This window comes from Apodemus sylvaticus, chromosome 4 (assembly GCF_947179515.1).
Source record: "Apodemus sylvaticus chromosome 4, mApoSyl1.1, whole genome shotgun sequence".
NCBI lineage: Eukaryota > Metazoa > Chordata > Mammalia > Rodentia > Muridae > Apodemus > Apodemus sylvaticus.
The window spans coordinates 31117613-31143948 of NC_067475.1; the positions used below are offsets into that span (position 1 = coordinate 31117613).

General features: G+C 44.8%; 1 protein-coding gene across 2 annotated transcripts in view; it reads right to left on the reverse strand.

Annotated features, from left to right (window-relative positions):
* Positions 1 to 21347, reverse strand: part of Papss1 (3'-phosphoadenosine 5'-phosphosulfate synthase 1) — a 74065-nt gene extending 52718 nt beyond the window's left edge. The window contains exons 1-6 of one of the 2 annotated variants that reach the window (XM_052179230.1): positions 21146 to 21347; positions 20070 to 20178; positions 6259 to 6373; positions 3361 to 3596; positions 2799 to 2937; positions 530 to 648 (exon numbers count right to left, since the gene is read on the reverse strand). In XM_052179230.1, the coding sequence (XP_052035190.1) occupies positions 530 to 648; positions 2799 to 2937; positions 3361 to 3596; positions 6259 to 6370 (606 nt within the window). In that variant the 5' untranslated portion in view covers positions 6371 to 6373; positions 20070 to 20178; positions 21146 to 21347. The remainder of the gene's footprint in view (positions 1 to 529; positions 649 to 2798; positions 2938 to 3360; positions 3597 to 6258; positions 6374 to 20069; positions 20179 to 21145) is intronic. The other variant, XM_052179229.1, reaches the window with a different exon arrangement.
* Between the last annotated feature and the right edge of the window lie 4989 nt (positions 21348 to 26336).

Consider the following 26336-nt stretch of genomic DNA (forward strand, 5'->3'; position numbering starts at 1 on the left):
GGAAAGAAAAACTACTTCTTCTAAAAGCGAATAAGCAGTTCTTATTCTAAGGGAACCATATATTTGTTATTCGGCCCCAGTGCCTCTTATGCCTCCATATATGCCCAGGAGCCAGGGAGAGAGACTTCAAACCAGGAACCTGCTCTCAGCGGGACTTTACTCAAAAATCTAGCAGGACGTGTATCACCAACTGGAGGCAGGTGGGAACCTGTCAGATACCTACGGAAAGTTAACAACTCTGTGTGCCTCAACATAGACAGTCTAACATCAAGCCAACAAGTGTTCGAGCCCTACAGCAGAACAAGTGTAGGGAAATTAATGATAAAATAAAAGATCCTATGACTCACAACTTTTCTGGCATTTACAATAGCTGGGATATTTCATGTATTGTGTAAGCCCCAAAATGCTAAAATTGCAGCATACAGGAAGTTACTGGCTTTTATAAAGAACTTGAAATACACACTACTCGGTCAGGTCGTTTCAGAGGGCGAGTTACCAGGCAGTCTCCCCTCTGTCCTCTTTGTCTTACCCGTTCCTGCAGAAGCTCCACCACTTGCTGGACACAGTCATTGACGTCACAGGAATCCGTTTTCAGCACCAGCTCCGGGGCCTCTGGTTTCTCATACTCAGAATCGATCCCAGTGAAGCCTTCAAAGGTCAGCAGACAACAGAGGCAGAAATGTGACGTTCATTTCCTCTGTACCAATCCGCACTGCAGTTAAGGCTTACTAAGCGATGCCCTGTCATGGCGTGATGATACCGATGCCTTTCTCGGGAGAGTCCTAATTAAACACTATTTCTTCTCTACACATACAGCCAATTCTCATTACTCACTGTAGCAATGTTCAATAAAGTCGTCAGAAATACTAATGACGTGAACACTGGCGCACGTCTCCTTGGTGAAACACGAGGTTGGGTTCCCACCAGCCTCGGGTGTCCTGTGCATGTCTGTCTGAAGGCAGCCTACTGAGCGTACTGGCTCACTTACCCTGACCTCACAGCCACAGTCCAGCACAGCTGGAAGGAAAGCAACGAATCCTTGCTCTTCGATACTGCAGGGCCAGGAAGATGGCTCAGTAAGTAGTGGGACCTAGTAACCTGAGTTCACTCCTAGGACCCACCCCGTGGAAGCAGAGAGCCATCTCCTACAGTTGTCCTCTGGCCTGATGAGAAATAACTGTACTACAGAACAGAAATGCTACACCGCAGTCTCAGCATTTGGGTCCTCATTTTAAACACCACTCAGAAACTACATGAAACTGTAAAATGGCTACTCTGCCGTCTTTCCCGATGTCATCAGTTACTCCAAGCAGGCGGCCCCTTCCTTCTGAGTCAGGAAGGTGACAGCTCAGTGGGTGAGAGTTGACAACCATCAGGGGCCTCCTCGATGAGCTGAGCCCCGAGGCAACAAGGCTCAGCATCAGCTTAGCCTGCAAGACTAGACATCACCCAGCAGGCAGAATTTCCCTCCCAGGCCCGAACACAGAGGAGAAACGGACAGCAAACGTTCTCTTCCTCAATTCCCTTTAATCTTTCCTGAGCCCAAAATTGAATAACCAAATCTAGAATTCAGAGCTTCTGCAATGGCCCTAGGCTCCTGGACCTTGCTGGGAAGGCAAGCAGGTCACCTGCGTGACTCCCCCTACAGAAGGCTTACTGCAAGCCACCTCTGGTGCTCTATGAGGCCAGCGTGCCCCGTTCCTACAAATGCTGACAGAATTAACACAGTATCAAACACAACAGCGAAGATGGGCTCTGCATTTCCCTTCCACGCCTCATGTGTCACACACTGAAACTGTGAACAGCCCACAAAAGCTAAACATAGAATCAGAAGTAGGTAAATTCAAATTTAAGAATCTTGAGAGGCTGCATAAAGAGCCTTCTCAAGTACAAGGACATGAAAACAGGGCGTTCTCCTAACGTCCTTACACTTCAGGCATTTTCCCAGCAGGTGTGGGACACCTTGCACTTTCAAAGTGTAACAAAGACAGGAGAGGTAGTGATGGGTGGCAACCTAATTCTAGATACCTAATTATATAATGTGGGTTCAGCACAACCTCTCAGAGTCCCAGCTCTCTCTCAACTAGCCCAAGTCACTTCTCACTCCCAATTTCTTAGACAAGACTTATCAGTTCTGGGGACTGGAGAGACAGATTGGTGGTTAAGAGCATAGACTGTTCTTGCAGAGGACCAGAGTGCAGTTCCTAGAACCTATGTCAGCTCCAGAGGAGCAAATGCCTCCAGCTTCCACAGCACCTGCACTCACAGGCACAGACACACACACATAAATTAAAATTCAATTTAAAAGAAAAGTGCAGGGGCTGGAGAGATGGCTCAGCAATTAAGAGCACTCTCTGCTCTACCAGAGGACGTGAGTTCAATTCCCAGCAACCACATGGTGACTCATAACCATTTATATAATAATAGTTAATAGTTGGTGCATAGTATATATAATATATATTATCTTATGGCATGCAGGTATACATGCAAGCAGAACACTGTATAAATGATGTATAAATAAATAAATAAGATTCTTGTCAGGGCTGGAGAGATGGCTCAGCAATTAAGAGCACTGACTGCTCTTCCAGAGGTCCTGAGTTCAATTCCCATCAACGACATGGTGGCTCACAACCATCTATAATGGGATCTGATGTCCTCTTCTGGTGTGCCTGAAGAAAACTACAGTGTATTCATACACATAAAATAAATAAATCTTTAAAAGAAAACAGGAGCATCAGATGTACACAAAAGCATGAAATATTCAGACAAAGGGAAAGTGTGAAGAAAATGCCCCTCACCTTTTATTTCTCCTGCCCGCGCTTTCTTGTAGAGCCCTTTGACATCCCTCTGTTCACAGACATGCAGAGGCGCATCCACAAAGACTTCAAAGAAGGGCAAGCTTGCGCCCTCATGAATCTGCCTCGCGTTGTTGCGATCCTTCAGAGAAAAAGGAGATACTCTTGGACTCAATAAGTGATCTATAAAACGTCATCAATAAGAAGTTGCATGTCCTAACATCAAGGATGGACAAAAGGGATTCTGTACCTTGGTTTGTGTATATGTGTATATGTATTGCAAATGTGTGTGCATGTGGGTGTGCGTGGGTGCTAAACTTGAAATAATTCAGCCAATGGCTTCATCTCAAGAACTTTGCTGTACCTCAGGGTATTTTAATAGTAAGTTTTACCCAAACTGAATTTACTCAGAAAAATCACAGCATATAATTTTTTTAAAGTTATTTGTATTTCAGGGAAATAAAAAAAAAAGTTATATTTAGCCTCAAACCCCAGGCCAATGTTTGAATTTCTTTTCCCCTGACACCGCACTGTCAAGCGCTGGCAGCCCAGGGCGGCTGTGTACCTGTGTGTACGGTGATATGAAACTCGTGATGCACACTAAGCCAGCGTCCGCAAACAGCTTTGCCACCTCTGCAATGCGCCGCACGTTCTCTTCTCGGTCCTCAGGACTGAAGCCCAGGTTCTTATTGAGACCTTGACGGATGTTGTCCCCATCCAAGGTGTAGCACGGAATGCCGTGGCACACCAGGTACTCCTCCAGAGCCATGCTCACAGTCGTCTTCCCTGCCCCAGACAATCCTGTAGGGAAGAGTCCAAGCAAATTCCAAGTGCAGTGAGAACCAAGAATCTAAGGACAAGCGCTGACACTCCTCACACTCAATGCCATGTCTCGGAAACACCTAGCCCACGATTTCTTTAAGACAGCCCTTCTATCTACTCAAAATATCTACAAGCATCTAGAGTTTCTTTATGATCTGGGGGTGGCATCTAGAGGTATTGTCCTTAAGCATCTATCTTTGATAACTTAACCCAGAAATCACCAATAAGCTCCAAAAATTATTAACCAATTTTAGTGTCATGGCTGGGTAGGTATACTCACTTGGCCACATGCCACAATTTTATAGTCAAATGACAAATTATATATAACAAGGAAAGGGAAAGGAATGCAAACAGTGAATGCAACGTTACCTCCTCCACGTTCCAGGATCTTATAAACCATGATAAACCACTGGGGAGTCAATTCATAGAATAATTAATCTGACCAGGAAATTCTAATTTCTATTCACTCAACTCTCATGACTAGGAAAAAGCAAACATTCATATACAAACACTTCCCCACCCTGGAGACTATAATTACACATCAGAGTCAGGAGAACAATAAGACAAGAGATAAATGTGGAAGTCTAACATGCCAATGACCTAGAACAAAATGATGGCAGCGCAGAGGGCTAAAAAGAGAGACAGGCACACTGACTGATCACTAGAGGGGCAGCCGCTTTAACGCATTAGCAGACTCTGTTCCCCCAAAGACAGCGACAACAGGATGATAGCCTACCCTACAAGCTCCTCTACAGTGTGCCCTGCCACTCTCCCCTCAACACAAACTATCTAATGCACCCTCTTGAGTCTGGGCTGGCTGAGGGGCTCACAGTAGTGAAAAGAATATAGTGAGTGGCACTGTACAGCTTTCCAAGGCTGAGCTAGAAGTGGGCCTGTGACTTGTGAGTGTTGGATGGACTTGGAGATGCCAGCTACAGAACCCAGTGAGAGCGCGCTGCTACAGAGAGCACTAGCTTATTCTAGTCAATCAGCTGAGCTCCCACCTAACAAGGACGCCTAACAAGGTCACTGCAGCCAAAGGACTTTGACTACAACCAAGGGAGAGTCAGGCAAAACACAGCCCAGAGTCCAGCCTTCGCACGAACCAGAGGCTGAGGAACCAGAGGCCCCTCGCTGTCCCACTCCATGAAGCTTTGGGTCACTGTGATCCAACAACAGGCCAGGAGTGAAGACATGAGGGCTCAACTACTTTTCCAGCTGCTTTTCTTTGTTTGTTGTTGGTTGGTTGGTTGGTTGGTTGGTTGGTTGGTTGGTTTGGTTTGGTTTGGTTGAGTCAGGGTTTTTCCATGCATCCCAGGATGGCCTTGAACTCACTTTATAGCCCATACCAGTAGGCCTCCTGCCTCAGATTCCTGGGTATGGGGACTAAAAGTAGAGATAACACTCATCTTTTTTTTTTTTAACCAGTTTTAAATACTATTTGAGAACCAAGTACCGGCAGGAAAAAAGAAAAAGAAAGGAAGAGAGAGAGAGAGAGAGAGAGAGAGAGAGAGAGAGAGAGAGAGATCTGAAATTATGTTTTGTGTTCAAGACAGATAACCATAACCATAACTAACCAAAGAGTCTGCTTACACAGTCTATGAATACATATAGTCTTAAAGACTAAAGACTGCTGAGAAACAAGAGGCTAAAAGAAAAAGCCAGAAACAATCATGTAAAGCATGGAAGCTTTGACAAACCTAAAGAAGACAATATGGCTGTGTCATCCTCCCCATCACGGCCACCAGGACCTCAGACCGTCACTGCACAGTTCCTGCGCCCCAAACTCAGCACTTGTCCTTCAGCAGAGACTGAAGCAGTATGTGTACAAACCATAGAAGATTTCTAGATGACCCAGATGCCAAGAAAGGAGTGGGCAGATGCCACCTGCCACTCAGAATTATGATGGCTTGCAGATCACGAGTGGCGGTTGTCGCTTGAAGCCACTGGTTTTAGATGACTGGTTACAATGGCTCTAGGAACTTATATCTAGCCCATGTAAAAACACTTCCCAAGAAACATTATCTAAGTGCAATCTGGTCAATTAAATGTCTCCAGAAGAAGGGACTGAACTAGCGTCAGGACATATCCTAGAGAAGCAACTAAACACAAGGAAAAAATCTCTTTTAAATTTGGTTTATGGCGGCTGTGTAGGACCTGGGCCCGTGTGGAGAGCAGTGTGGCATCCTGGTATGTAGATGGACGTCCTCCCACCAGCCGCTGCTGATTTGCTCTTAGGCAGTGGTTTATGGAATTTGGGGAGGTGGGTCCCCTATACCTGACACAATGTTTGAGGAAGATGTCAGAAGAAATCTTAAAATGGAATGTGGACTTCAGTTTCCTAGAAAATCCAAGCAATGGACCCATGCACCTCATGGGAATACTGAAAGCCACAACTCCCATGGAAGGGCACAGCTTGTGTCTGGTTCCCCTACCTCACGGTTCCTGCCATTACCTGACCTTTTGGTGATTCCTTTGTGCCCACTGGCACCTAGGTACCCATAGCCCTGTTCCAATTCCTAGTCTTGTTGTTGCTGTTGCTTTGATACTGTCTTGCTACATGGTCCAGGTTGGTCCTGAACTCACTTCTGGGATTCCAGGCCCGCACCACCACACCCACTCACTGCTCTCTTGACCATACCTGTCAGCCAAACTGTGCAACCACGGAAGCCACCTCTGGTCCCCACCACTTGCCCTCTCTTATTCCTGCTGACATGGTGGGCTTGATAGGTGACATTGGTTGCTCTCTGCATCCCCTAGAAAAAGAGGGAAAGGAAAACAAGAGTTCTAGATCACACAAGTCCTTTAAACGGTCAACAAATGTTCCTTGTAAACATATACTCTGTATAAGATGCCAAACACAAGGAAAAGCTAGACTCGCTTTCATTTTCTTCAACGTACTTCCATAATGTTCAGCATCTTACATTTACAGCCAACTTAATCCTCATAGCAACCCAGTGACATAGGTACTCTGGGTACTGAAGTTTTATGGAAGGCATTAATCTTGAGAAAAGTTATTAAATAATTTGCCCAAGATCTCATAGCCAGGAGTAGAATCTGGAATATTCCAGCACTCATTGTTTTCACACACTTTAGTCAATCATTCATTCAACCAGTAATTACTAAGGTCCATCTAGGATGTCAAGTAAACAAAGTCCACCCTTAATGGCCTTATATTTAACTAACAAGTCAACCACACCTCATTAAAAAGACAACAGAGTAGGAGAGAATGGGAGATGTAGAAAGAGTGCTTCCTTCAGCAGAAGGGTAAAGACAGCAGCTCCTAAAGGCAGGGCTGCAAGGCTCACTCACCTCCTTGGGAATATGCAGTTTTCCAACAGCACTAAATGAAAAAAAAAAAAAATCTTTCCGTATTGTGTGCTCTTGGCACCTCTGTCAAAACTCAACTGTGTGTGGGCTTACTTCTGGACTCTCTACTCTGCACCTGTGGTTTAATGTACGTCTGGATCATCATAGCCTTAGAGTATTTCTAAAATCAAACAGGGTGATACTTCCTGCTTGGTTCTTTTCTGCTAAGAAAGCTTGGCTATCTGAGACTTTCTGAAGTCCTTTACCAGTTATCTGATTTGTTTTTCTAGTTCTATGGGGAGAGGGTTAATGTATATTTTTTAATCAAGATAATTTTTAAATTTTTTTAGTAATTTCATGCATGCATATACTGAATTTAGAGCATATCCACTTGTGGTGATTTGAATATGCTTGGCCCATGGGGAGTGGCACTGTTAGGAGGTGTGGCCTTGTTGGAGGAAGTGTGTCATTGTGGGGGTGGGCTTTGAGGGCTCCCAGTTCTCAGGCACTGCCCAGTGTAGAAGACAGCCTCCTCCTGGCTGCCTTCAGAAAACAGCCTCCTCCTGGCTGCCTTCAGAAAACAGCCTCCTCCTGGCTGCCTTCAGAAAACAGCCTCCTCCTGGCTGCCTTCAGATCAAGATGTAGAACTCTAGGCTCCTCCAGTACCACTGCCATGCTTCCCACCATGATGACAATGGACTGAACCTCTGAAACTGTGAGCCAGCCCCAATTAAATGCTGCCCTTGTAAGAGTTGCCTTGGTCATAATGTCTGTTCACAACAGTAAAACCCTAAGACACCTCCGTCCCTTATATCCCCTTCAACTCCTCACAACTACCTCCACACCTATGTATAAATGATACTCAGCTCTCAATCCCTCCCACACACCCCTTCAGCTGATTCCCTCTCCTCCCCCAGTTAACATCACCTCTGCTTTCCTTCTGCCTGGAATCCTCACTATTCCCTACACCCCTTAAGATCTCTTCTCTCTTATGATCTACTTTCTAGTTTTGTAAACAATGAATAAAAGCACATATATGTATATATAAACACGTACATACAAAAATGTGCTTATTTTTAATTTAATAAATGTGCAATTTTAAATTTAGGTGCAAGAGAAAATATAAAGTATTTGTGTGAAGCTGGCTTATTTTACCTAAGATAATGATTACCAATTTCATCTATTTTGCAATATAGATTTTTTTTATCTATATCTGCAAATGTAAGAGTTAGATTTTTCCTTATGGCTGTATAAAACCCTATTGTACATATGAACCACACTTTCTTCATCCATTTATCTGCTGATGAATATCTGGGATGGTTCCATTTCCTGGCTTATTGACGTATTATTGACGTTGGCTAGTATTACGTCAACCTGACAAAACTAATCATTTAAGAGGGGAACCTCAACTGAAGAACTGCCTCCTGTATTTATATGTGCAAACTCTGAAATATTTCATCAATGCTGTGGTCCCAGGCAGCCTTCTATGTTAATTACTTGGATCTGCGCATGTGCACACCTGACACAGTACACATCTGGAAGTCAAAAGACAGGGTTCTCATCTTCCTCTGCGTGGGTTCCAGGGATAGACAGATAGCACGCATACACACACACACACACACACACACACACCACGATGCCCAATGTCTATGAAATGTCTTGACTCAGGGTCTAAAACTCTATAACCAAGAGTGATGTGTTGGCTAGTATTACGTCAACCTGACAAAACTAATCATTTAAGAGGGGAACCTCAACTGAAGAACTGCCTCCCCTAAAGATCAGGCTTCATCCACACCTGCAGAGCACTTTCTTAATTAGTAGTTGAGTACCATTGTGGGTGGGGTCACAGTAGGCTGGTGGTCCTGGGTTCTCTAAGAAAGCAGGCTGAGCAAGCCAGTACACAGCACTCCCCCACGGCTTCTACAACAGCCCTTGCCTACCCTGTTTGAGTTCAGTAATGACACAGATACCCTTTCCTCCCCAAGTTGCTTCTGGTCATGGTGTTTTATCAGAGCCAGGAAAAACCTAACTACAAGTAGCAGAGCAGCTCCGTGTGGTAGTTCTCTTTTCAGAATACTGAGGAGCCTCTGTACTGACTTCATATGGTATCACAAGCTAACACTCCCTCTAGTGGTGCATGAGGGTTCTTCCTTATGCAGTCCCTGCCATCACTGTTCTCACTTGGTTTTGTTTTTCGGGGAGAGGGGCTGGGAGGGGGGAATCGGGGCTTTTTTCTTTTTGAGACAGGATCTTACTATGTAACCCTGAACGGCCTGTACATAGGACCACACACTTTCTTCATCCATTTATCTGTTGATGAACATCTGCGATGATTCCATCGTAGCTCCACTGTGTACACCTGGTTGGTCTCGAATTCACAGAGATTCATTCACCTGCCTCTGCCTCCCAGGATTAAAGGTATGTGTCAGCAGCTCGGGCTGGCGCACACTGTCAGACGCATGGCTGGCAAAGACTTTTCTGTAGGCTGTTTCTTCACTCCAGTGATGTTTTCTTTGCTGTACAGAACCTTCTTATATTTTTACATGTATTTATATGTGCAAACTCTGAAATATTTCATCAATGCTGTGGTCCCAGGCAGCCTTCTATGCTAATTACTTGGATCTGTACATGTGCACACACCTGACACAGTACACATCTGGAAGTCAAAAGACAGGGTTCTCATCTTCCTCTGCGTGGGTTCCAGGGATAGACAGAACTCTGGTCATTAGGCTTGGCACCAAATTCCTTTGCCCAATCATTGAGCCATCTTGGAAGCCTACAGAATCTTATTACTATAACCCAATTTGTCAATTCTTGTGATCATTTCCTATGCCACCAGAGTTAAGAAAACAACTGTTTGTACCTTATCTCAAAATGTCTAAGTTTCCTCTAGCAGTATCAAAGTTCTAGGTCTTAAATTAAGTTCTCTCTGATCCCTTTTTAATTTACTTTTGTGCGGGGTCAGAGAAAGATCTAGTTTCAGTTGTTCTTGGGTGGAAATTCCGTTTTCCCAGAATTGTCTGTCCAGGATATCTTTTTCTCCAACGTATGTTTTTCACAGTTTTGTGAAACATTAGGTGCTGTGTCTGGGTTTCTATGTGGGTCTCCAGATCGATTCCACAGCTGTACTGTACAGATCTGTTCTGTGTCAGTGGATACTTTGCTACTGTGGCTCTGAAATGCAATATGAGATCATGTGTTGGTCCCTGCAGCATTAGTCTTTCCTCTAAGATGACTTCAGCTGGTTGTGGACCTTCTACGCGTCCCTGTGAATTTTGTGGTTGTTTTCTACTTCTGGGATTCTGATAAGGACTGTACTAATTCCATACATTGCTTTCACTAATAGAGCCATTTTCATGGAACTAATTCTGTCTATCCATGAGCAAGGTAGTCCACCTTCTAGTGTCTTCTTCAAGTTCTTTCTTGAGTTTCATTGTTGAGGATTTTCACCACCTTAGTTGGGCTTACCCTACTGTTGTTTTGTTTTGTTTCATTTTGTCTTGAGAAGCTACAGTGAATGAGGGTCTCCTCCTCCATCCCAACCACCCCACCACCCCACCACCTCATCCCTGATTTTTCAGTAAGGTCTTCCTTTGGAGACAAGGTTTCCCTGTGTAGCCCATGCTGTCCTGGAACTCACGTAGACCAGACTGCCCTCAAACTCAGAGATCCCCCTACCTCTGTCTCCAACGTGGTGGAATTAAAGGTGTACATCATCACATCTGGTGATGAGTTTATTATCGTTATATAAAAAAGCTACTTTTTAAATGTTGATTTTGCATACTGTGACTTTGCTAGAAATATTTATCTAATCTGTGTTCTCTGATGGAGTTTTTAGGGTCTTTTAAGAATTGTGTGGTCTGCAAATAAGAATAATTTAGCTTCTTTCCTAGCTGTATCCTTTTTATTTTTCTTGGCTAAATGCTCTAACCAATAAGAATTCAAGCAAAGTTCTGGGTAAGACCAGAGAGAGTGGGTACCTTTGTCCCATTCCAGATTTTACAGGCGATGCTCTCAGTTCTTCCCCAATCAGTAGAGCAATGTCTATAGGTTTACTGTGTACCTTTGGAATCCCTCTCCTCCTAGTTTGAGGCTGGCTATAATGACGGTGTGATAAGCTTAGTGAAAGGGCCTTTTCCATACCGATTGAGAGGAGGATCATGTGGTTTAGGCTCTCAAATCTAGGTGCTGATTGCACGTTCTGATTTGTAGAAGAAGCTTCATCTCCAAGCTGAAGCCAGTCTGGTCACAATGTACGAATGTCTTCATAATACTCTTCCACTGGATTTGGTTAAGAATTTCACTGAGAATTTTTTCATCTCCTTCTCAGATAAGTTGGTCTACAATTTTCTTTCTTCATTATATGTAGGCAAAATGTTTTTGTCCGCTGTGTAAAGATTAGCCTTGTAGTACTCAAATGCTGATCTTCCTATCCCACTATCTGGTCTCAGGTAAGCATCACACTATGATGCTTATGTTAAGAATCTCCTGCCGGGTCGGGTGGTGGTGGCACATGCCTGTAATCCCAGCACTCTGGGAGGTAGAATCAGGCAGATTTCTGAGTTCGAGGCCAGCCTGGTCTACAGAATGAGTTCCAGGACAGCCAGGGCTATACAGAGAAACCCTGTCTTGAAAAAACCAAATCCAAAAAAAAAAAAAAAAAAAAAAAAAAAAAAAAAAAAAAAAAGAATCTCCTGTCTCAAGCCTGTGTAAACAGTAAACAGTGTTCATCATTTATTCTGTCTTGTCAATAAAAGTTAGAAAAGCCCAAAGACTAAGCAATGGAGAGAATAGGGTGGGGCATCTGGGAGGAGAAAGGATTCTGGGAGAGAGTAGGGCAGAGGAGATTCAGAAGGAGACATCATGAGAGTTCAGTTGGAGCACAGAAGGTCCTAAGTGCAAGTTTTATGAGGATTTTAGGTGGAAGGCAGTAAAACAGATTAGAGGATTAGAACAGAAGTATAATGCCTGGTTATTGTGCTTTTAAGTTGTAAATTAATCTTAGTCTCTCTTACTTGGGAACTAGCTAGGTTTAAGAAACACTGTTGCCCTATCAAGTTCCTGCTGACATTTAAAATAATATTATTTGCTACAGTTAAGTTCTTTCTGAGCTTAGATTTGGGGTAACACAGGAGTCACAGAGTGACTGTGTCCCATCTCCTTCTGTGTTATGAAACGGTTTGTGGAGTACTGGTTAGCTCTTCCTTAAAAATTCATCAGTAACTCCATCTAGACCTAGTCTTCACTGGGAGGGTTTTTATTACTGCTTTAACTCACTCACTGCTAAGGAGCTGCTTAAGGTGTCTATATCTTCTTGACTAGCTATCAGAAAGACCTAGCTGAAGATGAGAGTGGGGAACCGAAATCACCCACTATTAATCGCTCAAGGCCAATCTGACCATCAGTGTTTATAAAATTATGAGCCCCAATGTTTGGTGCATATATATTAACAAAAGCTGTGAGGTCAGCCTAACTGTATGGCAAGCTTGAAATTTAGGCTGCAGAATCCTACAGTGGGGCTAGCCTGGGTGTGGAGGCCACCTCTGGTACCAACCTGGAGACTGGAGTTGCAGGAGCTTAACAGGGGCTGGATTTTACTTGCATGAGTCCAGTGTTAGTTTAGACTCAGTCAGATGCTCACTCCTACTCGCCCCAAGCAGACAGCATCTCTCTCCAAGCCGTGTTACCTGGGTCAGGAGAGTATGTGCAGAGTACAAAGTCATCCCCGCCCCGTCCCCCCCCCCCACCTCCCACCCTCACTACATTTATCTTTTATTTCTATGCTATGCTCACAAGACTATGATATCTTTTGTGGTTCTTGAAGGTCATTCTGTGTATAGTGTTGTTAATCTTTTACCAGAGAAAAAGCACTTGAAATTCTGCTCTCTTGCAGATGTCCAACAATAACCACATTTCTTATCTTTCTGAGTCAGTGTCTCATGGACACCAGACTTGGCTCAAGCCAAGGGTGGCCTTGAACTCCTGATACTCCTACCTCCACCTCCTGAAAGCTGATGTAACAGACAGAAGCCATCGCTCTTGAATTTTCTCTCAATTTTTATTTATGTATATGTGAGTGTACCTGTGTGTGCAAAGACCTGCAGAGACAAGACGACGACATTAGATCCCAGAGAGCCAGAGTTACAGGCAGTTGTAACCCAGCCAATGTGGGTGCTGGGAACCAAACCTGAGAGCTCTGGGAGAACTGAGCTTTCTTAAATACCTAAGCCATCTCTCCAGGCTGAGACTACATTTAAGGAATCAATTTCCATCCAGATCATCCATGTGCTCTTCTCCAGCTGCTGCTATAAAAGTGCCTGAAGGTAAGGCTGTCTTCCCACTTTCCCTTTCATAATCACACACAGGAAAAGCATGTGAATGTGCACAGAAAAAAAAACATCTCCTGCCCAAATGATTTTCACTACCCATGGCCCTGAGGTAGGAAATCTCCAGAGGTCAAAGGAACAGAGTGACAATTGTTTTCACGAGCATTCCACAAGAGCTACACCCTTCTTCCATCAATTTGACTAGTCGCTATGCTTCCAATAAAAGTGTACTACATAAAAAATACGTATGGAAATCTCTATGGGAAACTGGATGCATTTGTGAAGGAAACAAGGCTTGGCAGCTGTGCATTTCAAGCCTGAAAGGTTCCAGACACAGATACTGGCCTCTCGGCCTTTTGTGAAAAGCAGAGAATGGCTCTATCGTGAGCTCCCATCAATGCTGCCAAGAAGGGAGCTAGGTGTCTGCTGGAAAGGAACAAAGAGGTACTCCAGGGTAAATGTTGTCCTTGATTCGCCAAACCGGTCTGACTCTAAGTCACTTTGCTCCTAGACAAGAAGAAACCTGTATCTAATGTGTTTTAATGTGTTTTGTTCCTATGAAATATTTCCTTCTTTTTTCTTATTAAACTTGAGGTCAACCACATAAAAATTACCCAACAAAACTATAAACTGCTGAAGTTACGGACGGGAGAAAATACAAGATACATAGAGTCTAGCTCACTCAATCACTAGAAAGTGCATGCCCTGGTGGTTCCTTGCCTGCTACACTGAAGATGATTCCGGCAGAAAACCAAGGGGGCGTGGGTATAAGAAAACTTTTGTTTACATATATCTGATACTTTTCACATTTAAAAATAAATCTGAAGCCAGGAGTGGCAGTTCACACACCTGCAATCCAAGCTCAGGAAGGTAGAGACAAGAAGTTAGGAGTTTAAGACAAGCCTCAGTTACACAGAAAGTTTAAGGCTGGCATGGGCTATATCAGATCTTATCAAAACAAGGAAACAGATAAGAAAGTAACTATTAAAATAAACAAATCTGAATTTGGAGAAGTCCAAGGTAGCCAAGCAAAGATGTCCACTGCTCGACTTATCCACAAGAAAGAACCAAAAATCATAAACAAATGAATAGTTCCAGTTTCAAGCTGAGTGACTAAGGAGGGACCCAGGAGCTCACGGAGGCAGAGGTGGGAGCCCAGAAAGACACAGACCTGGTGTGCAGAGCAGAGAGCAAAGCCTAAGGCAAACCTGGCCATGGAACCAGGGAGAAGGCTCACAGGAGAGTCCAACAGACCCCACCATCAGAACCCCAGCCATTCCAGCCACAGGGCAGTACTACGGTCATCACAGGTTTGAACCTGACTTGAAGGGCTGCCTGAAGTCCACAGTAAATCTCTGCTTTAGAAAAGACCCTAACATTGTCTGCCCATCCCACCTCCAGAACCTCTCCTGCCCTGCTGCCAGGCTGAAGAGGAGCCATTGCTGAAGCCCATCCTGCCTTGGGTACAGAAGTTTCTACATCTCACCGTGCCTGGTGTTGCTGGAGTCTCTAAGAGGAAAGTGTGAGTCTGGGAACCCTAGTGAGCTAGGTTTCATCACTTACGGTCAATATTCCAACGAGAGAGGTGCAAGGATATTTACTCAGTGCGGCCGCAACAGGAAGAGGGATAAAAGGCCCAGAGACCCCTGCGTCCATCTTCTGGGAACTAAGAGGACATTTGGGATTAAACAAAGGGCAGGAGAAACACATAAGCTAACAGGTCCTGGTCAAGATGTGGTCCAGCCCATCCCTAACCTATTACTGTCCTGGCTCCAGTCTCTCCCACAATGCATTCTGGTTTGGTGTCAGAATTGTGGGAAATCTGTTCCTAGGAGGAGTTCTTCCTCTTGCTGGTACCACCTTGTCTTTCTGATTCCACACCACGGGATTCCTTGGTCAACTCCAATTCCTCGAGGTGCACTGCCTTAAGAGCCTGACAGCCAGGGAGAGGTGCACAGGAGTCTCTAGAATACCTTCTGCTAGGGGCAAGCGAATGCTCCACCAACAAGCCGCCACACTCATACAGAAGGCTGCAACCTCACTGACTGCACTTGTGACCTCAGAACACAAGTCCGTGTAGTTCCCTGTACCAGAGGGGAACAGGTGGCCATTGCTCAGACCTGAAGAACACCTAGGATCTTGTACCTGGGGGTGTGGGACCTGTGCAACTAGTCCACCACTGTTACCACTAGTGTTCCTCCCTGAAGGGTTTAAAGACACGCCTTCTGTGTCCGTAATTCCCTTGGTGCCGATCCCCAATGCTAGCAATCTCTAACCCTGTAAGGCCCATGGGCATGGCCCCAGCACTGCGCTGGACTACCAGAGACACAGCTGCAACCAGTACTCAGTACTCAACATACATGGCCACTTCCCCCCACTGCAAAACCCACTACTCTACAACAGTGATTCCACCATCGCCCATGGAGTCTCAACTTCAGTATCAATGACTTTTGAGAGTTCGTGATTCTTCATTTTTGAAAGTTGCCTTGTGAGGGTACATATTTAGTAGCAGCCTTGGCCTCTCTCCAACAGATGTCAGAAGCATCATCCCCTCAATGCCACACACAAAAGGAAGAAAGAAAGAAAGAAAGAAAGAAAGAAAGAAAGAAAGAAAGAAAGAAAGAAAGAAAGAAAGAAAGAAAGAGGGGGGAGAGGGGGAGAGGGAGAGAGACAGAGACAGAGAGAGGACAGACCAACCTCCAGAATTGCTAATCACCCTGAAGGTGGCAAAAATCTCACCCAGTTGACAATCACTGAGAAGAGAATCTGCCTCAAAAGTAAATGTGGTACAAACATGCGGTACACTTCAAAGGTTAAAAGAGCTACCAAGCTAAAAAGGAAAGCCAACACAGCTAGACACCCCATGCCACGCTGCCCAAAAACCAAACTGCAGAGTGGCCACTGTCTCTGGAAATGCCTTGCCCTAGGAAGAAAGTAGGAATACACAACTACATAGAGAAGTAGAATAAAATAAAAGAAAGGGCAGTGAGTCTGAGGCTAGACACAGACCGCCCACAGACGGGAGGTTGTAGGCTGGAGTCATCAGCCTGCAAGCGGCCAGTACAATTCAGGAATTTATGTAATTCAGGTTTTTATGTAATAAAGTTGCCACGTGTGGTTAGTGGCTACCGTACTAGACAACAAAGACCCTTCCAGACATTACCGTCGTCTTTTTAAACATTAGTCAGCTTCCCACTACTGTAACAGAAATCAGCACAGTCTCGTGGATTTAGGAGCCTCAGGCTGTGGTCCCTGGGACCCACTCACTGCTCTGGTCACCGACGGTGAGGACATGAGGAACAGGATGCCCGCCACATGGCAGCCAGAAAGTGACAGGAAGTGGGCAGGATTCCAACCGTCCCTTCAAGAATGCCCCCAAAGACCAGACTTCCTCCCACCAGAACCTTTTAAAGGCTCTACCACCCGCCATAGCGCATGGGCTGGCAACCAGGCTTTGACTCTCGGGCCTCTGGAGGGCGTGCATGCAAACCACATTAGGCAGCACTAAAAGTGTGCTTCTTGGTAGAATTTGAGCTTTCCCTCGCCTCTAGGCACTTCCGGTAGCATCAGCTCCCAGACTATAGACTTAAGATGACCAATACCTGACCCAGCCTAGACAGAGGACAGTGTTTTCCGTGTCCCACCTAAGCCTGAGTCACTCTGTTCCATCTTAGTCCGCCTCCACCTCCAGAATGGGATGCCGGCCTTCTAAGACAGGACAGTACAGAGCAGTACAGAACAGATGTAAAATCATTTGTCTGAATCATTTACTTGGTTGTCTCTCAGGCTGAAGGTGAGACCCACCCGAGCAGAATTCCTTTGGTTCCTTCTTCCTCTGCACACCCAGGAAGAGGAACAGTGGCGAAAACAAGGCAGGTATTAAGTATTCAATTAATTATTAAATAGTAGCAAGAACGGTACTAAACAGTGCTGAGGACACAGAGCCTTTAACTTTTAACCTACGGATCCTCTGTACTCTTGACATCTGTGTAATTCGGCCTAGCTATGATGGCTGTTTGGTCCGTATAACAGATGAGAGGGCTGAAGCACAGACGAGTTCAGGGACCGTGCCCATGACTGTACGGAGGGTTAAAGGACAGAACTTCAATCTAAACCCTTCTGTATATGCCATTCGTTCCCTTAAACAGACCAAGGATTTCTGTTCTCAAGAGCACCCAGGCTACTCTGCACTCTACCCCTCTGGCCTTCCTGCCATATGGGAGCTCAGTAGATACTGAGCAGCTCTAGTGAAATATGTCTACACATACAGAATAGCATCACCACACACACACAGAGCTGCACAAGCAATTCAACCCAGGAGCACGGGAGTATGGAAAAGACCCACATGGCGACATACTTAAGATCAAATAGCCCAAAGCGCTGAAGAGTCCCTCGCTAAGAGGCTGTCCAGGCAGCCTACGCAGCAGGAAAATATAAAACTCTAAGGATGTAACGTGTAAAAAGGAAGATGTGCTGAGCTTCAGGGCTTTGGGGAGTGGTCGGAGAGGGGACTGGGAAACCCAGAATGAGTTGTCTATGTAGGTTTCAGAATCTCCCATTTCAGCCTTCTCTGTGGGAAGAACAGTAACAAATACTAGCAGGAAAACTACCCTGTACAAGCCAGTCTGTCATAAAGCATGCATGGGCAGGGGGTTCAGCTGGATATGACTCTACGGAAGGGTGACACCTGAGTCTCAAACAAGCAGCCCCAATTTTCCCAGAGCCAAAGAGACAGGTTACAAAGGGCAGGTGGAAACTGTTCCCACTGCAAGAAAGATTGTATCAGCTAGAGAATGGCATTTGTTACATTTCTGACTGACATCAAAGGAGGATCCTTTAGAAAACAGACTCTTGGCCTTTCTTTACTACACCTGTTGATATATGGTAACAGCTGGACAACGTACTTCCTCAGGTCAAACCACTACATTTTCTTACCTCTTACTTACTGACTTTTTCCAGCTCCTCAGCAGAAGACAGTGTCTAAAGCTTAGAACCTGCTTTCAATATGTTAATTAACATTCTTTCTATGTCCTGCTCAAATTAGCTACTAGGTCTTTACTCCTAGCCTAGCCTAATACCTGTAACAATGTGCACAGGTCCCAGAAAGCAGGGGTGAAAGGACTGCCCTGAACTAAGGTGTGTGATAAATGCAAAACACCCTCCAGACCAGTATGTACAAAAAAAGGGCAAAGCATCAGTTTTAAGGTGTTCTTGTTGTAATCTTGTATTAACATTCTTTCTATGTCCTGCTCAAATTAGCTACTAGGTCTTTACTCCTAGCCTAGCCTAATACCTGTAACAATGTGCTGATTACACTGATTACAAATAACACTGAGCTTGTATATATATTAAAAATACAAATTAAATGAAACTATTTGGGCTATATTAAGCTAAACAAATAGTATTATTGACATTTAATTTATATTTCTTCACTTATTTTAATGTCCTTTTCTTTTAAGTTATACAGGTCATTCAATTTCTCTTAACACCAAATTATAATTCCAACGATGGCTGTCCTTCAGATACAGGCTTAAAATTCCAGTTGCCACCTTAACAACTCTGTCCCTCGGTTTCCTCATTTATAAAATGGCGATGCTACATGTGGTAGGTAACTCTGCGTTCTGGGATAGCAGATGTACACATTCAGGGTCCTGGTTTGTAAGCCACACCCACGGAAACCCCCGCAAAAACTCAACAAGTTAATTTAGATACAAATTTAGATACAACATTTCAGCCTATCTCCCAACTTCTCAGACCAAAACTTCAGCACCACCTTTTAAAGTCTCTCTCCTGGTCATCACCTCAGTCTAGTCTGGTCTTCCCTTTGATGCCATTCGACTGTTCACACTGTATCAGCCAACAACAAGAACACCTTAAACAGTCAACTGTGCTTCTAGTATATCAACTAAATCCTCAAGATGGTACAGTCTGTGCCTGCATTTCTTCTGCAAGCAAGTCTTCTGTTTTGAATGGAATGGATTGCCCGTTCTATGAAATGGGAACATGAACATTAATAGTGCATAGATTCTTTACACTCATACCCATCGGTTGAGTTAAGTGTGTTAGGGGAGGTCATGCTTTTAGAGAGAAAAAAGAAAAGTTCAGAAAATTAAAAGTTCTAGCTCCATTCCAAACCTCCTAGAAAAAGAAAATCATCCTAACTCTTTAGCCAAACATTTACATTACACAACCCAGCTCCACCCCATCTTTATCTCTGCTCCCCAACAAAAACTCCCTTCAGTAGTCAAACAAGTCTCCACTCAGGGATGTAATGGCTCCACCTACTTCGGAAATATGAGATCCTCTGTACAATCATAAAAACCCCTGGGGCCAAACTAACCTTGCCACTAAACTACAATAAAACTCCTATCTTAGGCCACTCACTGTGGCCCATAAAAACATATGCCCTTACAATCAGTTGCCATGGGCAATTGCAAAGCCAGCACTGAGCCCATGGTTTTTTTTTTGTTTTTTTTTTTTTTTATAGCTGTCTAGCATAGATCTCTGCATAGCAAATAATGTAATATATAAATGAGTTAGGGCAGAAGAGTTGGCTCAGCAGTTAAGAGCATTTGTTCTTACAGAGGATTTCCCAGCACTCACATGGCGGCTCACAACTACCTGTAACTCCAGCCTGAGGGGATCCAACACACCCTTCTGGAACACCAGGCACACACATGGTGCACATACATACATCACATACATACATGCAGGCAAAACACTCAGACTCCTAAGATAATAAATTTTTAAATAAATGACTTATAGACAGACGGTATTACTGAAACTTCTTTTAAATACTCTAATTTAGTCAACTTACCTCACATAAAATACCTGTTGGCAATAATACTGATACTGAATCTGTGTGTCAGAGCAAGGGTTTCACTGCTCTTTCACGGTCATTTTCTTCTCTGCTCATAAAGACAATCCTGTGAAGGAGACACTGTTACACCCACAGTCACCTGAGATTCAAAGTGACTCGAGTGACTGTCCTCAAGATCATCCAATTTACAAATGGCACAGCCCAGCAGGGACTGGAGCCCACGCCAGGATTCTGCCTCCTCCCAACATCCTAATCTCCCTTTTATCTCACTGTCCCTCTCACCTTCTAAGAAGTTAAAGGATGAAAGAAAACAGTGAGAATTCTTGAACCTGACAGCAGACATAGTAAATTAATGACTTCAAAAGAACATTAGCCTGAAACAGCATTTTTTTTCCTTCCTCCTGACTCGCCAAGGGCAAGTGATGATTTACAAGGCTGTAATTAAACTTCATGATCCTGTTACCTGCAGAACGAAAAAAAATTCATCTAAACCTGAAACCAGGGCCTTTGCAGCCTCCGAAGTTGGATAGTCTCCACCTTCGCGCTTAACAGCCTAGCTACTGACACCAATGAATAACTGCAAAAAGAAGCAAGCCTCTGAAGGCATAGTACTTGGCCAACCGGCGCTTGCTGCTCAGTGTTGGAAACTATTAATCTTCACCTAACTGTCACCAGGAATCGAGTCTTTAAAAGTACATCTGTCTCAGACATTCCAATTTAAAACAGAGACACAAAGAACCTCAGTTCTGCAGTCCCGATCCATGAATGGCCACATTGTTATTCTCTCAGCATACTGCAACTCAGAAATGTAAAGACTCGGAGACCGACCCAAACCTGGGCCAAGCACGCCGGCGAAGCCAAGAAAAGCAGGAACGTGCAGAGCCGCCTTAGTCTGCCGCCTCCGCCGCAGCCCTCCGCCTCTCCAGCCTAAGGGACAGCTCCGGGCCTGGGCTCGCCTTCACGGGCCGCCGCCGCCCAGGTTCCCGCCCCCGGCTCCCGCAGGATGCACAGGCAGCCCGCGGCTCCCACAGCAGCCCACGCTCCTCGCGCTCCGGCCTGCGGCCACCACTCACCCAGTTCTGCGCGTTATTGCTCAGCTTGACTTTCTTGCACAGACTCCCAGGAATCTCCATAGCCGTGGAGCGCGGATGCACAGCTGCTGAGCGCCCCGGGGCCGAGCTGTAAGAGAGAGGCCGGGGAGGCGGGGCGGAGCCGGGAGAAGGGGCGGGACCTGCACCCCCGGGCTCTGGCGCGCGCTGACGTGCGCTCTAGCTAGTGCTCGCCTCTGCCAGAGCCCGGCGTCCGAGAGGCGTGAAAGGCGGGGCGAAGCAGGAGGCGCAGGGTCGAGACCTCAATATCCAATCACCAAGAGCGGCGCTTGAAGCTCCGCCTTGACCCAGGAGGAGGGGAGTGGTCTGAGGGTTTGTTGGCAAAGCCTCCAGATGCTGAGCATGCGCAGTGAGCGAGCCGGAGTGCCGCCCGCAGAACTGGGCGTGAGAGATGCTCCCCAGAACTGAGGCTGTTAGGGGAAGAAGCTGACGTGTGCTCCTGGGTCACAGGACGTGTGCTCTCTAGCTTTTTCTTCCGTTATCCAGCCCATGGGTTCCACAGGCTCGATTTGTGCACACTTGTCAACTAGGCCGACTTCGAATTGACATTTACAGTTGCTCATCGCTTTACAATACCTACTCAGTGCACAATGTTTTTGACATCAACCAGTATCTCATCAAAGATTAGAAAGTGTTTGTAAGGGAACTCCTTTCCCACTTGGAGAGTCACTTTATATCAGGAAATGGCTATGCAGTGTTTGTCGCCACTGACTAGCCACAAAGGGGCTTCTCTAGTACTTGCTACTCACAGAGAACTCAAGTCCAAGTCCTCTGGTAAGCAAAGCGGAATGCTCGCCTATAAAGAGCGTTTTCAACCACATATATTCCTAAAAGAATGGGGCTGAAAGGGCGAGGCCCCCTCCAGGAGTTATAACCCTTCTTGCTCATCCCCATAATCTTAAAGCTCACCATAACCACAACCGTAATCGTCCACAGTCTCACAAAATTTAGCTGCTTACTCTGCTACTGATGACTGGTGAGAGTACAAATTCTTTTTGGGCCATTTCTCCTCAGACACTTTTAAGTGGCATCTCCCTGACTGGATTAGGTTCCTTCCCCCTGGCTCTTGCTCAGGTGGGCTTTGCCATCTCCGGAGCTCACTTCGCACACCTCTCTTCCTCCATTTCTGCTGTTCCTTCCCCAGTTCCATCTCTTTAGTTAAGGTAAAGTTGATCTCTGCCCTGGCTCTTCCTCCCTGGACAATGGTCTGGGCAGATAATAGGCTGGGACAATTATAGGGCTTCTTTTATTTTCTCATTGTTACTGGAGTTTAAAGGGAATCGCCTGGCACAATACACCAATTTAAGTAATGCTAGAAAAGCAACGGAGATTAAGTCTGTGTGGCATGCTGGGGAGGGGAACATATAAAAGGTTACAGTGACTCGGCTTTTCATCTTTAGGGCAGTGATATAAGCTTTAAGTAGAGAGGCTATTGGTTAAGTAGAGCTTTAGGTTGGAGGCAGGGGAGAAGAGTGTTTTAGGTGATCATTATCTCAATTCTGGTTCTGCGAGGGGAGCAGAATCAGTTCTCATTGCCTGAAGGGAACAATCTGGTACCCATAAGAAGATTCCTCTGACTCCAGGGTAGTACCTACCCATCATAGATACTCTTTTGCATGTGGGGTGTGCTCTATCCTTTGATGCACTACTGTTCCACCCTACATGACTTCAGGATTAGGACAGTGGCTCCTAACCTTTGTCCCTTCAGTCTGGACGGAGTGGGGGGAGGGATGAGATAGATTAGATCTCAAAGGGTTTTAGATAGACATTCCTGGAGGGATTAACAGAGCTACATGCAGAAATTAAACAGGCTAAACAGTGATGGGGACAGACACAAAGTAAAAACAGATATCATCCTAAGCTTTCATCCTGCATTTAGTTACCCTGTAAGCCCAGGGGAAGCCCATCCCTTTCAGCAAAAGTTACTTATAATGGGTGTTCACTATCTGATATTACTGCTCCATCCTGCCTGCTACCCACACTCAGAAAACTGTTTCCTACCTTTGTTGGGTTTTCCTAGCTGTGTCAGGATAAAGAGCATCCAAGTCTCTGCTACCTCATCTTAGAAGCAAAAGATGCTTGTAAAAATTATTATGGGTGTTTCCGTTTTGTGTGCCCCTTTATAGCAATAATGGTCATTTTAAATCTTAAATTCCACCATTTCAATGGACTTCCTCCCTAAACAATGTAACTTAGTCTCTATTAAGTTCCAGGCTAGCCCTGGTTACATAGTAAGACCTTATCTTAAGAAACAAAAGTAGGACAGAAGGAGTTGGAGGATCAAGTCTCTCAACACAGGAGTACCAGATGACAGTTCTCACTGCGTGATGTCAGTGTGAAGGAATTGAACAGTAAGTAGATAGGTGGATGACACTGGGTGGAAAGTGAAACTTAGGCAAGGTAAGAGGAAACTGAAATATTTTGTGCAGCCCAATATGCAAATGTATCTCTTCATCTGTCTGCTGACAGGGCCTCAGGAGAAGTAGCATCCACCAGAACACATGCCTAGCATGAAGATAATGGATTTCCGTTGCCACTGCGGTTACAAACAAGGAGATGTTTTCTAATCTTGTTTCCAATAAAAAGATCCAGGGCTCCATGGGGAAATGGCTGATTCTGGGAATATGGAAGAAACCATATAAGATGAGCTAGAGCCTATTTTACTGAGAAAATAAGAAAATGCAGGACTGGGGATATAGTTCAGTGTGCAGAGTACTCAACTAGCACTTAGAAAGAAAGCCCCAAATTCAATCCCAGCATTTTGTAAACTGGGTGCTATGCTGAAAGGAAGAAAGAGAAGACCTGGGAGAGGGGAAGAGGGGAAGAGAAGGATGTTAAATAAACAAATCCACCATCTTACAAGGATCTGTCCAAAGAACACAGGCGCCAACTGAGAGAGCTCCCAGTGGCCAAAGTTGAAGACATTTGAGGAGCAAATACTGTGCTGTTGGAGTATCAGGAATGTAAAACAAATGCCTGTGAATCCTCTGATGCCCGGAAGAGGTTCAAGGAGTTAAAGGAGGAAACCTCCCATGCAGAACTTTAAATAGTTGATGTTGTAGAGCCTCTGAAGGCGCAGGAGAGCAGCCCTCTGGCCCTTACCGTGGGCTGTGTGTGCTTTCCCCCATAGAGTGTGTTATAGAAACAAAGCAGGAAACGGCAACTTGATTGTGAGGAAACAGGCAGAGTGTACCGGAGCCAGGGCAAGTGAACAATGAGGTTGCTAGTACATAGCCTTCATACCGTAGAGGAAAATGAATCTTAGCCTCTGTGATTTCTTCCTCTGCGATCAAATCACATTTTCAGAATTATCATTATCCTATTGATATAATACGTAATAATAAATCATATTCCAAATAGTAGGATATGCTACATAACCCCAAATAAATAATGCTCAGAATTCTCAAGGCCATTGAAAACACTGGAAAACTCAGAAGTTAGCACACGCAAGAGAATGCAATGGAGACACGTCCAAAAAAATAAAATAAATAAAAACAAAAAGAAAAACGAAGTAAAGTTATGATCTAGATAGGATCCTAGAATGCAGTAAGAAATCATCAGGTGGTTCTGCAGTTACAAACTCTGGCTGCTCTTTCAGAGGCTCCAAGTTCTCAGCATCTACATCAAGCAACTAACAAGCATCTGTAGCTGACTTCTCCAGAGAACCCAACGCGTTCTTCTGCACAGAGCTACACCCACAGGCACACACATATATACACAATTTAACATAATGAATTATATATATATATATATATGTTTGGGAGGTTGTTTTGGTTTTAATCATTTCTTTATTTGTTGAGATTATAATATGTCATTTCCTCCTTTTCTCTTTTCTCCCTGTCTTAGTTAGGGTTTCACTGCCATGAACAGACACCATGACCAAGGCAACTCTTAAAAGCAACGATATTTACTTAGAGCTGCTGACAGGTTCAGACGTTCAGTCCATTATCATCATGGCAGGAAGAAGCAGAGCAGTATTCAGGCAAGCATGGCACTGGAGGAACTGAGAGTTCTTGTTTCAAAGGCAAGCAAGAGGATGTAACTGCCCACAGTTACTTGGATGGGTTACCTGGAAGGAAAGCTGGGGATGAAATAGAATGAGCCTGCAAGAGAAATAAGGAGCCAAGACAAGTTTTCTGATCAAGGCTCAAAGTTTTAATGAGGGGCTCCAAATATATAGGGGGGCAACGGGGACCCTTCCCCCAAAGGCCTGCTTTCGGTTGCTTAGCAGGTGGCTAGTGACCCTCAGGAAACTGAAGGTCCTTAAAGAACAATGGGCTAGAGCTCCACCCTAGGTGGGAAGTAGTGGTTAACATCTAGGTCTGAAATTCCAGCTCAGAGGCTGCGGGGAGGGCACAAGAGGAGACTGTCTTCCAGACAGCTAGGAGGAGGGTCTCAACGCCTACCCCAACAGTGACACACTTCCTCCAAGAAGGCCACACCTCTTAATCGCACCACTCCCTGGGACAAGCATATTCAAACCACCACAATTCATCCCGGGCACCTACAAGTTTGTGCAAACACATGAATCTATAGGGGCCATACCTGTCTATAGAATAATGCAAAGTATATTTAGTCCAACTTTAAAAGTCCCCATAGTCTATCACAGTCTGATCAATGTTTAAAAGTCCAAAGTTCAAAGTCTTTTCTCTATAAAATCAAAATAAACAAAGCAGATCACATACTTTCAACATATCATAGCACAGGACATGCCAACATCATAGCAAAGAAATATTGGATCAAAGCAAGGCCAAAAATGAAACTCCAAACTCTGAGTCCCCATGACCAATCTCAAAGAGTTCTTCAGATCTCCAGCTCCTTTCGTACTTGTTGACTGCTGCTAACGAATTTGACATTCAGCAGCAGCGCACTTCTTTCTCTTCGCCTGTTTCCACTCCACATTAGCCACTTTCCTCAGCAGGTATTCCAGGCTCTGGCATCTCTATGTTCTTGGGGTCTCCAAGGCAACTTCAACTTTACAGCTTCTTGATCCAGTGTCTGGAATCCACACATGATCTTCTGGGCTCCTCCAAAGGGAGCTTGGGTCACTTCTCCAGCTCTGCCCTCTGTAGCACTCTAACTTCTGGTTGAGTCTACTGCTGCTGCTATTTTTGGTAATCATCCCATAGTACTAGCATCTCCAATTTGATGGGGT